The sequence below is a fragment of the Nannobrachium achirus genome (assembly GCF_963921795.1).
Source record: "Nannobrachium achirus genome assembly, chromosome: 19".
Taxonomy (NCBI): domain Eukaryota; kingdom Metazoa; phylum Chordata; class Actinopteri; order Myctophiformes; family Myctophidae; genus Nannobrachium; species Nannobrachium achirus.
This window is the reverse complement of record NC_137826.1, coordinates 44,013,534-44,032,541: the sequence shown is the minus strand read 5'-3', so window position 1 is coordinate 44,032,541 and position 19,008 is coordinate 44,013,534. Positions and strand designations below refer to the sequence as shown.

At 43.4% G+C, this 19,008-nt stretch overlaps 1 protein-coding gene across 2 annotated transcripts in view; it reads left to right on the top strand.

Annotated features, from left to right (window-relative positions):
- Positions 1-1,867: 1,867 nt before the first annotated feature.
- The window catches only part of jakmip2 (janus kinase and microtubule interacting protein 2), a gene marked incomplete at both ends in the record, with an annotated part of 37,847 nt that continues 20,706 nt past the window's right edge, over positions 1,868-19,008 (top strand). For both annotated transcript variants that reach the window (XM_080748743.1, XM_080748742.1), the window contains 10 exons: positions 1,868-1,996; positions 2,757-3,011; positions 3,582-3,824; positions 5,426-5,635; positions 6,231-6,329; positions 7,260-7,406; positions 9,176-9,316; positions 9,801-9,857; positions 17,212-17,334; positions 17,794-17,922. In XM_080748743.1, the coding sequence (XP_080604869.1) occupies positions 1,868-1,996; positions 2,757-3,011; positions 3,582-3,824; positions 5,426-5,635; positions 6,231-6,329; positions 7,260-7,406; positions 9,176-9,316; positions 9,801-9,857; positions 17,212-17,334; positions 17,794-17,922 (1,533 nt within the window). The remainder of the gene's footprint in view (positions 1,997-2,756; positions 3,012-3,581; positions 3,825-5,425; positions 5,636-6,230; positions 6,330-7,259; positions 7,407-9,175; positions 9,317-9,800; positions 9,858-17,211; positions 17,335-17,793; positions 17,923-19,008) is intronic.

Sequence of the window (19,008 nt, the reverse complement as noted above, 5' to 3'; positions counted from 1 at the left end):
TCTCCTAATCAGCCAGAGTGGAGTATTTGGGAACAAAAGAGTCGAAAAGACACTTCAGCCCCACTTAATGATCGAGCTCTTCCCTCAGTCAATAAGTACTTTCACTTGTGATGCTGGCGGTGAATAGTAATGTGCTTCGTCTGCTGCCTAAGTAAACAGACTCCCCTGAAAAGGACTCTGATGTACCAGACATTAACAATTTTCTTTGTTAATGAGGATATCATTTTGTGTTTTTAATTCAAGTTATTTATTTAAGCAACGTTTCGGTCAGATATATAGCATTGGTTCTCAAAGTGGGGTTCCAGGGGACTCCCAGTTGTCCTTGGGGGGGTTCCAGGGGGGTCCCCAGATAATTCATTTTAACCACTTTATCTATTTATACGTTGTTGGCTATGCAGATCTACAAGCTCACTTTGTGCCACGCTGCGAGCTTGTATCTTCTATTTTTGAAAATCTTTGAAAAATATCGAACAATAATTTGGACTCATTTTGATTAGCAAATCTTCTCTTCTGGGCGTCCATGGCACACAAAAAGAAAAATCAGATAGGAGTCCGCAGTAACTTACTGGGGTCTTTGGCACAGAAATATTTGAGAACTAATGGCATACTGTATAACACTAAAATCAGTCATATTTCGCCGTTAATTCACCATAAATCGCTGCAGGGGAAATTGACCGCGACAGCCCTACCGGAAGCACCGCAGTCTGGAACTGAACCCGGGTATTGGCCGGGGTGGGCCTGTGTTTTATTCAGTGGGGGAAATCAGAGAGTTTGTGTTACATACAGTATAATATATGAATCGATGTCCCCTGCTACTTGACTCTTCCTTCGACAACTCAAAATTTTTGTGTCAAGGACCACTGAATTGAATTGATATGCATTCGGGCCGTGGACCCCCATTTGAAAAGATTTTATGCCAGTGAGTGACCCCCATAAGAGAGGATTTATTAACATTTGTCAACCTTTTTTCATAAATAGCAGATCAACAAGCTCAACGATGCGTCACTAAGCGACACGGTGTTAGCTTGTATATCTGCTAATTTTGAACAGCTGAAAAATAAAGTATTTAAACTGTGAACAACCATGATCACATCATATAACAGATATCTAACAGCACAGCACCATAACTGCACTGTCAAAGTTGATTTGCCATAGTTTTTTTCCAACTAGGATCTCAAAATATGAATCAGTCAGAGCTGGGCAGGGATAAGTTAATTTACATTTGATTCTTAGTTTAGCAATGCATCAGATCACATCAGTCTATGACCGGCGGATCTCCACTGTGGGTGAGTGTCTGTCTGTCTGTGGGTGAGTGAGTGCAGAGTGAGTCGCAGGCTCAGTGCGCTGCGGCCCCGCCCCCAGATCAAATGGATGAAATCATTGAGCAGGCATCACAACCATTGATGATTGATAAGGCATCACGCACGCTCGCATGGATGCCGTGATTACTTTTAGGCGGAGCAAATACATTAGTTATTATGTTGATGATCGGCTTGGCTCTTCTTTTTTTCCTCTCTCTCTCATTTTTCTTTTTCTTTTTCTCTCTCATTTTCTGGTGCCCTTTGGCAGCGTGATGCCCATCGCACAGTGCATCGTGCGCGTCATGGTAGCAGCGGCACTGCAACCCTCTGCCTTACTAGTGGTCCCTTTCTCACCGTGTGGGTGTCTCTCTCTCTCTCTCTCTCTCTCTCTCTCTCTCTCTCTCTCTCTCTCTCTCTCTCTCTCTCTCTCTCTCCCCACAGCCCTGGCATCCAATAGGAGAATGAGGAAGAGGAGGAACTGGAAACTTCAGGAGGGCCTCGGAACGTTTCTGTGAAGTCTCAATGAAAGCATCAGAGGATCGGAGGCTCCTCTAGTGTTCCATTCAATGGCCAAGAAGGGGCGTGCGAAGGGCGAGAAGCCCGAGGCGCTCATCTCTGCCCTCCAGGCAGCCAACGAGGATCTCAGGTCTAAGCTGACGGACATTCAGATAGAGCTGCACCAGGAAAAATGCAAGGTATGTGTGACGGCCAGAGCCTGACCCATGGGAGATGCAACAAAATAAACCACGTCTAAGCAGTAGCAGTGATGTTAGGTTTTCAATGCAGTCAGTGGGTTCCAGGGCCCACCAGTGATCATTTGAATCATTGAATGGGTCCCAGGGACATTTTGAGTCCTTCATTTATAACAAAGATCCTTTATTTATTTGTTGCCTGGCTCCAGCCCATAGACCCGCCCACTCTCTGAGCGGACTGGTTCTCTTGGTCTGGTGTTGTCATAGTATGACACGCCTCTTTCTATGGTATCTTGGTGCACCAGCCAATAAAATCAATGCAAGACGGAGGAGGGGGTGGGTCTAACTTTTGAAAATCAACAGAAACAGTGGAGGGGGGAGCTCAGCCAAAGCTCTTAATTGCTCCCTTTGAACTTCAAAGGGGGTTTTGCACACCTCGTTAGCATCAAAGACAACGACCAGTTTGAAGCCTGTCATAGAGGGGAGGGGGAGGGATTTTCAAATTTCAAATCTCCTCCCCTTTGAAATCTCTTGTCAATGGGCCAATGTCAGACTCAAGCTCAGCGCAGAGTCTGACATCAGGCTAATTTATTTGCTCAACAGTGTCATTCAACTGTATCTTTTTGGAATACTGGAATAGTTACTAATTAAAGGGGGGGATCTTTTTGTTTGTGAATTTCCTAGAAGAATCACACAAAGAACGTAATGAACACCAGTAAAATCCCCAGGTTTCTTCTCCGTCCTTCTTCCTCCTTCCCTGCAGGTGAACAAGCTGGAGCGCGACAAGGTGCAGGAGGTGAAGCGCGTGCGGGAGCAGGAGCAGCACCGGCACACGGCGGCGCTGACGGAGCAGCGGGCCAAGTGGCACGAGGAGAAGCAGAAGGAGCTGCAGGCGCTCCGGGAGAACCTGACGCGGCAGCACGAGCAGGAGCTGGCCCGCCACGCCAAGATCAAAGACCAGGAGAACCAGAGGCTCAAGGCCGCGCTGAGCGCCATGCGGGACGGCAGCGGCGAGAAGGTGACGATTTTGACGGGCAAATTTTTATTTAGTTTTAGTCGTAGTCTTTTGAATGAAATTTAATTTAATTTCACCCTGACGAGCACTAAGAGTTGAGGCATTACATAACACTGTTCTATTGTGAAAATAGCAGATCTACATGCTGCTCACAACACCTCGCGTTGTGAGGATGTAGATCTGCTATTTTCCCAATTTCTGCCTCTAATATTTGACTATTTGGCCAATGTTTAATTTGTCATTTTAGAGGCATTAAAAAGTCCTTAAATTGTCACTTTAGAAATGTGCATATACCTCTATACATTTAAAACTTTGTTAACTTGTTTACTGTTGAGTGAGAAAACGATGTTGCACATTAAGTATATCTAGGGACCCCCTCCCCCCAAAAAAAAAAAAAAATAATGTGGGGACCAGGGGTCCCGACCCACAGGTTGAGAACCACTGTGTTAGAGGACCTCAATGGAAATAAGTCTCTGGACTTTCTTGTGTCGTCCTCGAATTGCTTTAACCATGTGCTTTTATAGCATTTTCAAATGAATCAAATCAAATCAAAAACCACCGTGTCCCACACAGATACGAACGTCGCTGACGTTGGAGGCCAAGGAAGACGCGCGGCGGTTCTTTGACCAGGAACGCGTGAGGCTCGTGCAGGAAATCGCGGAGCTGAAGAACACCAAGAGGCAGACGGACGAGGCGCTCAGCAACATGATCCAGTCGGACAAGATGAAGGCGGGCGACCTGCGGGTGGAGCACCAGCAGCACCAGGAGCAGATTTCCAAGATCAAGTGGGACTGCGAGAAGGACATTCGTAGACTGGTACGTAGCGTGTGCCCAGTCCCGAGGCAAGGCAATGTAGCGTGAGGTAGGGCATTCACCAAATATTAGAATATTCGAATATCAAAGTCACTATTCGACGTTGTTCACCGAAGTCGAATATATTTTTCTTTAAAAAAAAAAAGATATAGTTTATGAAGCGTGGCTAGATAGGAAGTCATAGGAATGAGTTGTCAATGCCCCTGGTGGATGAATTTGTTAATGCTCTTGGGGTTCTCAAACCTTTTTAGGCTGTGACCCCCAAAATAAACATATTTGAACTGGGGACCCCCACCCTGACAAGCACTTGGAATTGTAGGTATTACATTTAATGTGACTCGGTTCCGCAGATAAATATTGTGAAAATAGCAGATCTACATGCTCACAACGCCTCGCGTTGCGAGGCGTTGTGAGCATGTAGATCGGCTATTTTCACAATGTTCGCCTCTTGCTGACTTAATATTTGACGGTTTGACCAGTCCTGTCGAATATTCGACTATTCGAATACTTTGAGGTCGAATAATTCAAATACTAAAATCACTATTCGTGAATGCCCTGGCGTGAGGTCATAGCGAGCACTATAATAAATAAAATCTATTTCACCTGTAGTGGCAAAGCACCCTGTGGCACCCCCAGGGACTTGGCACCCTGAGCAATTGCCCTGTTTGCCCGGCGTATACGCCTCTGAGCATCACACTAGACAGGACAGTGAAATTGTCTGCTCCTAAGCAAAGCAAGACTATCACTGATTGTACTTTGTACTTTGATTTGTATAGACGGTATGCGCATGACATCATCATCATAACCGGAAGTTATGGGGGAACGCCTACCGAGTGGCAGAAAACTACTTTCTGGCCTTGACAGCCCATACATCCAAACAGAAAAATCCTATCTGATTGCATTAAACGACGTTAAACTCACTTTGCCACTCGATTTGCCATTCACTTTCACCCTCTATAGTATTTATTTCTGTCTTTGCATGTGCAAGCTATCTCCCAGAAGCGATTATGACTAATGATTGCCTGACCTTGGTTTTGTGTCTCCTGGTGTCAGGACGTTGAATATGCCTCATACAGTATCTCATGTGACACAGTGACAGTCTGTGGTATGATTAATTCATACTGTATGATTCTCAAGAGTGTGAACACATGCCGATATACTGTAGGCTCATCTGTCCTCACAGTATGTCTTCCTGCATGCCTGCTTATCATTAGTCTGTCTGTTTGTATTATCAGTCTAGATTGATCATCCATTTGACTCTCGTCTAAATCGTGTGGTTGCTATAGGCAACACACTATTGTTCTAGGTTTATCTGGGTTTTAAGGCCAGATATCTTGTAGAATATAATGTCCAATCAGACAGGATGGGTCATGCTTCACTTGTCATCACAATATACGGTATGATATAAATTGGTAGGACAGAATTCACTTCCCAGTGGATTCCTCCCGACTCGCAATTTCCCAGAATTGCAACCTTTCCAGTTCTAAATGCATCTATTCTAATCCAAAGTAAAGGAGTGTGTCATTGACATACAGTATTCTACCCTGCTGTCTCCTTCTCACCCTCTTGTCTCCTTCTCACCCTCTTACCTTTCTTTCTTCCAGGTGGACGAGATCAAGTCTAAAGATCGCACCATCTTCTCCCTGGAGAAGGAGCTGGAGAACACAGCGGGCTTCCTCCAGAAACTGCAGATGCAGAAGGAGGCCCTGGACGACCAGCTGTTCCTGGTGAAGGAAATGGAGTGCGGCCTGGGGAGCCCAAAGAGAGAGATCCCTGGACGGGCGGGCGACGGAGCAGAGCACTGTGGCAGTCCGGTACGTAGACAAGACAGTCAGTCAGGAATACATGGATTCATTTAATTTAATTTCATTTCATTTCAACCTTTATACATTTAGGCATCATTGGAACCACTTTAACCATTATTTTATGCTTTAACTATAAAAAGAATAGCAGATCAGATTGTAGATCACTCTGTATTTAGAAGCATTATACTGCAGCCTTCTGCAAGCTCACAAGGCTTCGCAATGCATTTGCCTATAATAACAACAGAAAATAGTGATGCCAGGTTGAAAGTGGTCAACAATGCATTCTACAACCCCACATTCAGTTATCTAGTACAGTATCACTACATTGCTCTAGAGTGTTATTTTAGAAATATTATGTTGGATATGTAAATGTTGTGTACAATGAGTGTACAATTTGGTATTTACCAGGTGCTCTTATCCAGATCAACTTAGAAAATGCAACGTTGGTGTAAATGGCATGACCCCTAGTAGTCAACAAACAACATGATAAGAGGCAGAGGAATTAGAGTGCTGCTTGTAGTATGATGAACTGGAAACAGCAACATTGTGATAGTAATATTATTGTGTAACAAACTGCTTTTTCAACCTGCTGTGTTTACCTCAGGACATGAGGAGGAACCAGAGACGGTTAGCAGACCTGAACGCCACCATACGCAAACTGGAGGACCGCAATTCACTGCTGGTGGACGAGAGGAACGAACTGGTACTGTATGACCTCCTCATGTGTAGGGTTGGTTTCCTTTAGGATTTGAACGATTCCGGTTCCCTAACAATTCCCTCTTAGCGGTCCGATTCCTTAACAGATCCCTTTAACGATTCCTATAGGGGTTTCCAAATGTACGCTTGCAGGTCTGTAACTCTGAGAGAGTACAAATGGAAGGGTCCATTTGGTTCTATTTGTACTCTCTCAGAGTTATGGTGCGTCCTTGAAATGTTAACGTTTGAGAACCACTGTATTCGCCTAGCGGACATGAAGTCCACTTACCAGCTCTGACAGTGTGATAAAAATGGTTGCAGAAATGGTTCCAAATGTGATGGAACCGATTTCCGGTTTCTCAACCGGATCCCAACCCTACTCATTTGTGATGGAACTCTGTCTGTCTGGGAGCATGTCAGGAAACTGTCTCTGCTCTGAATTATTCTATACAGCAATGGTTTTCTTCTCAACATTTGTTCCTGGCAACCCCAGGGGTCCTTGATGGTATTCAGGGGGCCCCCAGCTAAATGTATATAAATTATCAATTTATATTATTGTTAGTTAGTTTAGGACCCACATGGACCCATGGGTCTGTAACTCAGAGAGACTTAAATGAACACTGTGGCTTTTACAGGGGGGCCCAGAACACCATAATATCTAATGCTGGTCTGTAGCCTAAAGCAAACTGGGAGTTCTTGAAAGTAAAATATTGAGAAACTGTAGTATGCACATGTGGATCAAGCCTCTTTGAGTGCCTATAAAAGTGCTCTATAAGTTTGATTCATTATTATTATGGCTTTTTTGACTGCTATCTTTGTCTGTTTTGCACCAGTTGGATGTCTTGACATTTTAAAGTGCATACGGTGCATTCATTCACCCAGAGTAACAATCCATCAATCCTCCTTCTCCCTCTCTTATCTGGCTCCCCCCTCCCAGCTGAAGCGGGTGCGGGAGTCGGAGAAGCAGTGCAAGCCCATGCTGGACAAGAACAAGCTGCTCAGTAAGAGGAACGACGACTTGAGCCAGACGTTGCAGAGGCTGGAGGAGAAACTCAAGGCTCTGACCAGGGAGAACCTGGAGATGGTTAGTGGGAGACGTTCTGGTCAGAGGGCTCATTCCTCATTGCTTGTTAGATCATCATCTGCAAGGTTCTAGGTGTTTGTCGTCAGGGGCGTCACAAAGGGGGGAAAAGTGAGACTGAGTTACTAATAATAATAATGCGTTCCCAATCTAAATGGGTCTAAACCCCCTCCCCCTATGAAGAACATTCATGGGGGGCCCGCAGTGAATCCATGTACCCAGGGCCCAGAATTTGGTGCAACACCCCTGTTTGTCATACAGTATGTGACAGTATATAGAGTACACACTGTATAATACAGCAGCTCACAACGCATCACAACCCGACACATTGTGAGCTTGTAGATTGGTGATTCTTTAGGAAAAAAAACAAAAAATGTTCTAATGTTCTATGACATGACTTGATGCCCAAAATGGGGACATCAGGTTGAAAGTGGATAACAAATCAGGGTACATCGGCCGTGTAGTTGCTGATACAGAAAAGAAAAAGGGCAATTAATGCCCTACTGTATTCACCTTATTCCTGGCTCTCTCTATGGAGGCTGCCATTGCCTTTTGCTGCTTCAAAAACAAAAATGATACTGTGAATTAACTTGATCACATAGGCTAACACTATACAGTGTTCCACATCTATTTAGATAATATCAAATACCAAAACAGTTAACACATAATAGATAAGTGTGTCACAGTGTTCAGCAGTCTCTTATTCAGTATATCAAATAACAGATATCGAATATACATCAAATATATGAGAAAGAATGTATCAGCCAGATATTCATGAAGTGATATCTTTAATCTTTATTTTAGTCTTGATCTTAAGAGCATGCCAACACAAACTCTTTATGCACTTAATATGCACTTAATATTATTAGACAATTCGTAACTATATCACAGTGCTACAAGGGACTGATACATCTATCATCTATGCAGCTTACACACTAAACACAGTAGTGAGCATAAAATGCGCATGCACGAACACACACAGAGAGAGAAAACAATCTTTCTCCCCACATTGTTACAGAGTTACAGAGCCGTAATGGTCCATTTGGTTCCCAACTATCAATGATTTAGCTGGGGACCCCCTGGAACCCCCTCAAGGACGCTTGAGAATCACAAAGATTCAAGCACACAGCAGTTAAATATGCCCGTTCAACCCCAACCTCTGAGTCCATTTCTCAGTCTTATCAGTCTGTCACTACGTACAAAGGTCCTTGCTCATTCAAGACTTACCTCGTTTCCACAGTTGGTCTGTTTGCAGCAATTCCCCACCTTAGTCAGAGAGAAAGCTTTCATCAATGTGACAACTCTATTGTTCCGAGAGACTCAGGTTCAGACATGGCAGTGAAATGGACAGTCAAGGCGATGGTCAATAATATGATCTGTAACGAAGGCGTCCTAAAAAAAACAGACTTGATTGACTCATTGTCGCGGTTGGCAGACTTGCAACGGACACTCGGATAGTCGATAAACGTCGTCCCTGCCTGTTGGCTCATAGCACACCCATACTGCTTTTCAACTCATTCGTTCATCCGTCGGGTTGGGGTGTGCGTGTTGGAGGGTACGTCCTTATACTGTAGGCACAGATCGCCACAACACCTGAGACCCCAAATCCAACTCTAACCTTCATGTTTATGTTCTGAAAATCAGCTGTCTGTCTCACCGCACACCACTTCACTGTATATGTAGAGAGAAAGAGAGAGAGAGAATTTCTGTATTTCTTAAATTACTAAACTGTTTTGGCCAAAGTTGAAAGTTGTCCACTGTGTCATCTGCAGAAGGAGAAGATCAGCTCCCACCCTCCGCTGAAGAAGCTGAAGTCTCTGAATGACTTGGACCAGGCCCACGATGACCAGGAAATAGCCTTCCTCAAGCTGCAAGTCCTCGAACAACAGAACATGATTGACGAGCTAACGAGAGTAAGTTCTATCAGACATGAATAAATGTGGCCGTTACTGAGACCTTTTAGAAACCTATGGCATGCAGTCAAATCCAGAGCGAGTTACATTGAATACAACTGTAAAATGAGCTTATATTCCGCCAGCATCACTCGCATAACAAGCAAGTAACAAACAGTCATTTGGTTTCACGGGACACACACAAAGAAAAAGATTTATGTTTTCTTTGCCTTGAGTTTATCTCATGTTTTTAATTTTACAGTTTTCAAATAGAATTCAGGCGACTAGCAGAAGCTCTTAACCAGAGTGACATACAAAGCAGTAGATTGGTGTCAGCGGCATTTCACATTACCTTGTGTACTTAGCAAAAGCATGCATTTGATATATTAGGCTTTTGGTCTTGAGAATGAGGCTCCGAGCCACTGTGTTACAAAAGTACAAAGCCATCAAAAGCTGATTTATTATTTCTCTCCTGTGTCTTGTTTTTTCCCTGCCTTTGTTCCAGGATAGAGAAAAACTTCTAAGGAAGAAGAGACATAAACGAAGCTCCAGGCCAATAAAGGTAGTGCAACGCTTTGTTTCTGTGACAGTGCCTAACTTCAGAGTATCTAAACATCAGAGTATCATTGTGGGCTCGCCTATAAGGCGAGCACACTTTAGATATTGTCATTAAGTGTGCCTATGCATAGCATGGGACACTTATTGTTCTCGCTCATATTTATTAAGTGTGCCTATGCATAGCATGGGACACTTATTGTTCTCGCTCATATTTATTAAGTGTGCCTATGCATAGCATGGGCAGACTTATTGTTATCACTCATACTTAAGCCAGACATGGACACACACACACACACACACATGTATTTCCCCAAAGTTTGGCACGCTACTCCTCCCACAGTTTTTGCACCACACACTCGCGCCATATGTCAAATCGACCGGCTTACGCGGGAATCGTGTGCTATCAACTTGCTAAGAGAAAGGTTCTATAGTTTAATTGATATGAATTTATTAAGAAATTAATTAACCCTTACCTGTCCCCATTGACTTATAATGGGAATCGCATTCAATAATTTTTCTCTCGCAAACCATAGGGGCTACAGTTTCAAGACTCAGAGAGGAGGTTCATAATGATTACAAGGAATAAATAAAAAATAATAGCGTCATTTGGCCTCATGGTGGCGCTATAACAGCCCCGTTTACGTTTTGGCCTGTAACTGTTGAACCGTAGGTCGGAAAATTAAAATTCTTTTTTCCCTGGATTCCTTGGGTCAAGACGCATCTCCCGATATAGGCCACGCCCATTTGCGCCAGGATAGATTTCCCGCCATCTTGATTTTTCTCCAAAACACACTTTTTGCTCCTTTTCCTACATATTTTCTTCAAATGTCTTAAAAACCGGTACACATGATCTATGAAGCCACGCAATAAAAATAGTCAAAGGATATTTTGATAGTTCGTACCGTTCGTTCGTAACGCGCTTCCAAAGTTAGCGGGAGGGGCACGTTTCGCAAACGCTAGCCATAAATCACAAACAATAGGTCGAGTCAACACTGAATTTCAACCACAGGTCGGGGGTGGCATACTCAAGGAATCCCCAAAAGCATTTCCACTTCGACCCCTAGGGGGCGTCACAAACGCGCGAAACGTAACCGTTTCGTGCCGGAACGCGTTTTTCACGGGGACCCACCCTCTCACAACGAAACGCGGACGACTCGGCAGACGGTCTCGCGGTCCGAACCGCTGCACGAGGTCGCGCGTTTAGCGAGCTGCACTGCAGGCACACTTGTCAAAATTGACCATGTCAATTCTAGTTAAGTGTGCCTATGCATAGCATGGGCAGACTTATTGTTATCACTCATACTTAAGCCAGACATGGAGACACACACACATGTATTTCCCCAAAGTTTGGCACGCTACTCCTCCCACAGTTTTTGCACCACACACTCGCGCCATATGTCAAATTGACCGGCTTACGCGGGAATCGTGTGCTATCAACTTGCTAAGAGAAAGGTTCTATAGTTTAATTGATATGAATTTATTAAGAAATTAATTAACCCTTACCTGTCCCCATTGACTTATAATGGGAATCGCATTCAATAATTTTTCTCTCGCAAACCATAGGGGCTACAGTTTCAAGACTCAGAGAGGAGGTTCATAATGATTACAAGGAATAAATAAAAAATAATAGCGTCATTTGGCCTCATGGTGGCGCTATAACAGCCCAGTGTACGTTTTGGCCTGTAACTGTTGAACCGTAGGTCGGAAAATTAAACTTATTTTTTCCCCGGATTCCTTGGGCCAAGACGCATCTCCCCATATAGGCCACGCCCATTTGCGCCAGGATAGATTTTCCGCCATCTTGAATTTTCTCCGAAACACACTTTTTGCTCCTTTTCCTACATATTTTCTTCAAATGTCTTAAAAACCGGTACACGTGATCTATGAAGCCACGCGATAAACATAGTCAAAGGATATTTCGATAGTCTATACCGTTCGTTCGTAACGCGCTTCCAAAGTTAGCGGGAGGGGCCCGTTTCGCAAACAAAAGCCATAAATCACAAACAATAGGTCGAGTCAACACTGAATTTCAACCACAGGTTGGGGGTGGCATACTCAACGAATGCCCAAAAGCATTTCCACTTCGACCCCTAGGGGGCGTCACAAACGCACGAAACGTAACCGCTTCGTGCCAGAACGCGTTTTTCACGGGGACCGACCCTCTCACAACGAAACGCAGACGACTCGGAGGATGGTCTCACAGTTTGAACCGCTTGCTTCCTTACTGTAGTGTACTGTACTGTACTGTACCTTAGTGTGCTGTACTGTACTTTACTGTACTGTACTGTATGTTATTGTACTGTGCTATACCTTACTGTGCTGTACCTTACTGCACTGTGCTGTACTTTACCTTACTGTGCTGTACTTTACTGCACTGTATTGTACTGTACCGTACCTGCACTGTATTGCACTGTACCGTATCTTACTGTATTGTACTGTATCTTCTGTACTGTACTGTACTGTACTGTACCGTACCTTACTGTGCTGTAGTGTACAGTACCTTACTGTATTGTAGTGTACTGTATCTTCTGTACGGTTCTGTGCTGTACCTTACTGTGCCGTAGTGTACTGTACCTTGACTTGGCGGATTGTCTCACCGTCCAAACCGCTGCACAAGGTCGCGCACTGCAGGCACACTTGTCAAAATTGACTCTGTCAATTCTAGTTTAGGTCTTTCTTTCTGTCCATACTTTTCCCCAAAGTTTGGCACGCTACTCCTCCCACAGTTTTTGCACCACACACTCGCGCCATATGTCAAATCGACCGGCTTACGCGGGAATGGTGTGCTAGTAAGTTGCTAAGAGAAAGGTTCTATAGTTTAATTGATATTAATTTATTAGTGAATTAATTTTCCCCATTGACTTATAATGGGAATCGCATTCAATTATTCTTCTCTCGCAAACCATAGGGGCTACAGTTTCAAGACTTGGAGAGGAGGTTCATAATGATTGTAAGAATTAATCAAAAAATAATTACATCACTCGGCCTCATGGTGGCGATATAACGGCCAACTTTACGTTTTGCCCCGTAACTTTTGAACCGTAGGTCGGAAAATTAAAATTATTTTTTCCCTGGATTCCTTGGGTCAAGACGCATCTCCTGATATAGGCCACGCCCATTTGCGTATGGGTAGATTTTCCGCCATCTTGAAATTTCTCCAAAACACACTTTTTGCTCCTTTTCCTACATATTTTCTTCAAATGTCTTAAAAACCGGTACACATGATCTATGAAGCCACGCGATAAACATAGTCAAAGGATATTTCGATAGTTCGTACCGTTCGTTCGTAACGCGCTTCCAAAGTTAGCGGGAGGGGCCCGTTTGGCAAAAAATTGCCCTAACTCACAAACAATAGGTCGAGTCAACACTGAATTTCAACCACAGGTCGGGGGTGGCATACTCAACAGATCCCCAAAAGCATTTCCACTTCGACCCCTAGGGGGCGTCACAAACGCGCAAAAGGTAACCGTTTCGTGCCAGAACGCGTTTTTCACGGGGACCGACCCTCTCACAACGAAACGCGGACGACTCGGCGGACGGTCTCGCGGTCCGAACCGCCGCACGGGGTCGCGCATTTAGCGCGCTGCAGGCACACTTGTCAAAATTGACTCTGTCAATTCTAGTTTAAGTCATCTTTCTTTCTGTCCATACTTTTCCCCAAAGTTTGGCACGCTACTCCTCCCACAGCTTTTGCACCACACACTTGCGCCATATGTCAAATCGACCGGCTTACTCGGGAATCGTGTGCTATTAACTTGCTAAGAGAAAGGTTCTATAGTTTAATTGATATTAATTTATTAGTCAATTAATTTTCCCCATTGACTTATAATGGGAATCGCAAAAACTCACATTCAATTATTCTTCTCTCGCAAACCATAGGGGCTACAGTTTCAAGACTTGGAGAGGAGGTTCATAATGATTTCAAGGATTAAATAAAAAATAATAGTTTCATTTGGCCTCATGGTGGCGCTATAACAGCCCAGTTTACGTTTTGGCCTGTAACTGTTGAACCGTAGGTCGGAAAATTAAAATTCTTTTTTCCCTGGATTCCTTGGGTCAAGACGCATCTCCCGATATAGGCCACGCCCATTTGCGCCAGGATAGATTTTCCGCCATCTTGAATTTTCTCCAAAACACACTTTTTGCTCCTTTTCCCACATATTTTCTTCAAATCTCACAAAAAGCGGTACACGTGATCTAGGAACCCACGCAATGAACATACTCAAGGGATATTTCGATAGTCCATACCGTTTGTTCGTAACGCGCTTCTAAAGTTAGCAGGAGGGGCCCGTTTCCCAAACAATAGCCATAAATCACAAACAAATCGTCGAGTCAACACTGAATTTTAAACACAAGTAGCGGCTGGCATACTCAACGATTCCCCAAAAGCATTTCCACTTGGCCACATGGTGGCGCTATATTGGACCTCTTGCCTCGTAACTCTTGAACCGTAGGTCGGAGAATTAAAATTCTTTTTTCCCTGGATTCCTTGGGTCACCACGCATCTCTCCATATAGGACACGCTAATTTGCACATGGGAAGATTTTTCACCATTTCGAATTTTCTCCAAAACACACTTTTTGCCCCTTTTCCTACATATTTTCTTCAAATCACACAAAAAGCGGTACACACGCTCTATGACCCCATGCGATGAACATAGTCAAGTGATATTTCGATTGTCCATATCGTTCATTCGTAACGGGCTACCAAATTTAGCGGGAGGGGCCCATTTGGCAAAAAACAGCCATAAATCACAAACAAAAGGTCGAGTCAACACTGAATTTTAACCACAGGTCGGGGGTGGCATACTCAACGAATCCCCAAAAGCATTTCCACTTCGACCCCTAGGGGGCGTCACAAACGCGCGAAACGTAACCGTTTCGTGCCAGAACGCGTTTTTCACGGGGAGCGACCCTGACCCCGATCTCAACCAAACGCAGACGACTCGGCGGATGGTCTCACGGTCCGAACCGCTGCACAAGGTCGCGCATTTAGCGAGCTGCAGGCACACTTGTCAAAATTGACTCTGTCAATTCTAGTTATTTATCTATCAGGCAGGCAATCAGTAGACGGGATCTTCGGTTCCTTTCTACTCCTACATACTTAGTGAGAAAATGAAAATAAAAACATCAATGTGTTCAGTTTACAGTGGCGAAGTGTGCTATTATTTTCTATAGCAATCGGCCAAATGGTGGCGCTGTAGGAAGCCTTCGAAAGTGCGAACTTTGAACAGGTATAGCTCATGCTGTGTTTGAGGTCCAGCCATGAAACCTGTATACACGTATGCGTCTCCTCATGCCGAACAACTTTTACCCTCTAACTTTTGACCTCTGACCTTTAGGTCTCCCACAATTCGGAATTATATGAAAAACAGTAAAAATCTATCTCCTCCTGGGTTTTTTTTCGTTACGCGCACAAAACTTTTTTCACGTGAACTTTGGACCAATACGGTCAAACTGTCTGGTCGGATTTCTTTTAATGTGAAATATATTTTTTTAATAATTTAATCAATATTGCGGTTTTATGCAAATTATTCTTTGGCCTCTAAATCATACATGCAAAGTTACACGTTCATGGCATTTGGCAAAGATGTGGAGGGTTAGTCAAAGTATCACTGAAACCAATTTTATTCCAATCGGCCAAAGGGGGGCGCTATACGAAGCGTTTGAAAATTCAAACTTCAAACGGGCATAAGTCATGACTCGTTTCGTTTGAAGACATGCAACTTGTTACACGCGTGCTTTGACTCGAGCGGAAGACATCTGTGTCGTTGTTAAGTAAGCTCCGCCCTTTGATTTTCCGCCATTTTGAGCAGTTTGTAAAACGCGTAAACCCGCTTTTATTCTGGAATTTTCGCTCCACGTGCACAAAACTTTTTTTACGTGAACTTTGGACCGATATCTAAAGATCTGTCAGATCGGATTTCTTTCAAATTGAAACATGCTTTTTTAAATAAATTCAATGAATATTGCAGTTTTATGCAAATTATTCTTCTGCCTCTAAATCATACATGCAAAGTAACATGTTCATGGCATTTGGCAAAGATGTAGAGTGTTAGTCCAAATATCACTAAAACCAATCTTACCCCAATTGGCCAAAGGGGGGCGCTATATCATTTTGAGCAGTTTGTGAAACGCTTAAACCCGTTAGGATTTATTTTTGCAATTTGCATGAAACATTCTACACACAATCTAAGGACCTTTATCTAATATGCTTATGAAGTGCACACACACAAAAAAAAATAATAATAATGAATATAGCTGCAAGCAGCGATAAAGTTGCCAAAGCCAAAAACACCTCAAATCATGAACACAGCCTGCAATTTAGGTGAAATCTTGCAAGCACATTCCCAATAGGTCAAGGAACAGATACCACCCTTCTTACATTGGCCTGTTATAGCGCCACCAGCGGGTCAACTTTTGCACAACACATTTTTGGAACAAAATGGACCAATCTTTGACGTCAGTAACGTCAAAGAGAGCACTGCCTGCGATCTTGACATTTTGTACTTTTATAGCCATTGTTTTCTGGCTTGAAGCGAGCCCACAATTGTTTCGAAGGAACAATATTTTTCTAGTTACTATTTGAAATTCTCTGACATTCACGTGTCAGGAAAACAATTGCCATCTTCACCTAGAGATATCTATATGAACGTTTGAACAACTGTTGCACTTTACTTATCTACACAGTATTACACATTAAACATAATTTTAAACAGAGTGTACTGTATTTGTAATTATATTAAATTATAATATAATATAATTTATTTTCCTCGATCTAAAACACCACTGTGGATTCAATACAACAGCAAAAGACTAGCTGAAACAGAAATGTTTACTTTTGTGGCTAATATTATTACAGAATAACTACCTCAAAATCAGTACAACAATACAGCCACACACCTCCAGTTCATCCTGAGATCATCAGACAGCTCTCAGTAGAGCAGGGTTCTTCAACGTTTTCAGACCAAGGACCCCTAAGCTGAGAGAGAGATGAAGCAGGGAACCCCACAACCTGTTCATAGTTTCGTTGTTTGACAGCAAAATCATCAGTGTATTTTGGATTCATGTTAACGTGCATTTTCAGATATTTAACCACTTTAACCGTCAATACTTAATAAACTTGACCTTTCACTCTGTACTTAGTCTGCTCTTCTCCCCCTCTACACCAAAACCCTTTGCCGAAAATAGCCGATCTACAAGCTCACAACGCCTCGCAGCACTTGTAGATCGTCTATTTTTGGCTAATGTTATCAGAATATAGCACTAGGGTTCAAGTGATTTTCATTAATATAAAAGGGATCACACAAAGATTTGGAGGACCCCCTGTAGTAACTCGGAGGACCATCTCTTCCACAGAGGCACATCGTGGTAGACACCTTCTTCGGCTATGACGAGGAGTCCATGGACTCTGAGACGTCCTCTGTAGCGTCGTTCAGGATGGATCGAACACCTGCCACCCCCGACGAAGACCTGGATGAGGTGTGAACTTTAGATGTATTATGCTAGATTTGAGGGGTTTTCTGAACTTTTCTCCAGTTTTTTAATACCATAATGAGTTTGTAAATGATTTACTTTACGTGATAAGGATGACGGCAAAAACATTGGTTCTCACGCCTATTGGGTGTGATTTAAAATGTTCTCTCTCTCTCTCTTTCTCTCTCTCTCTCTTTCCTTCTCATTCTCTCTCTCTGTGTCTGTCTCACTGACTGTCCAATGGTGTATGCTGATATATACAGTACCTTGATAACACATCAAAAAACTAAATTGAACATTTTCCATTCAGACCGTTTAGGGAGTACAAAACGCTCAGGCTGCAGTTAGATAAGCACAGCGCTGACTCAATGTTTAATTTCGTGACCAAACTTTCATTTTTGTTCTGCCCACAATGCCACAAACTATTATCGAGTCCCTGACTGCTACATATTTTACATTGTCCAGGGCCTGGCCAACGAGGAGTCGGAGCTGCGTTTCCGTCAGCTGACCAGAGAGTACCAGGCCTTACAGAGAGCCTACGCACTCCTCCAGGAGCAGAAAGGAGGCATACTGGATGCCGAGATGGAAGCCAAGGTACTGTAACAGCGCTGTGGAAACCGAACAAAACATCCACCGATATGAAGCCGTGGTGGAAATATCAATGTTTCTGCTCCTACTGAGCATTTTCCTGTTCACTTCCCCCATTGTCACCGAGGTTCTCTGTGTCAACGCAATTATAGCAGAGCCGCTGATTGGATAACTTTTGAGGAATATGCTGATAAAGAGTCAGTAGAAACTGTGTGAACTAAGTCTGCGTTTAAAAAAGAGCTCACAATTTCAATTTATTTTCCTATTGATCTCTAACCCCTGCCACCTAATCCTTAGGAGAGCCTGTGGCCATGCTGACATTGACTGTGATAAATAGCTAATAGAAGTTCCAATTTGCCTTGGGTTTGTTGTGCGACTGTATCCAGTATGTGTCTGTTAACTCATTGACTGCGATTTTGAAACCCTTCCAATGTTCCACACCGCCGGGATTTTGCTTACCTTTAACGTGGGCGCGTGCGTGCACATTGTGCGCAACGGTTCACGGATCGCGTTCACTCTACAAAAAACAGCAGCCCTCCATAGTCCATAGCGATCGTGTTTGCATGTCTTGTGTGTGTGAATGCGTTCTGACAGCTCGTCATAGGCGGAACGGACACATACATATAGCTAGACTAAATCTACACAGTTGATTTAGTCGACTAAAAATGTATTTTGCTGGGCTTTGATGACGTCATAATGCCTGATTTTACACTTGGTTGCACGCTGAAAATGGCCGATCTACAAGCTCACAAGATCTGCTATTTTCAGAGCGCAACACCCGAGCGCAACCACACATGCAATGACTTATCTTTTAGTTCTACTGGATCTCTTCTCCACTAATGCCTCCCTAACATTTTAGTCTACCGGTAGTTTTTATTTGTTGACGAAATTGTCAGTATATTTAGTCAGAGTTTTAGTCATCATAGCGATAGTGTCCTTTTTATTTTGTTTTCGTCAGTGAAAAAGGGTAGTTGAAAAACTATTTTCGTCATAGTTTTGGTTGACAAAATCAACCCTGGAGCGGTGGTGCCCAGTGTGTGTGTTGTTGTGCAGTGGTATCCAGTCAGTGTGCGTCTGTTGACCAGCTGTGTG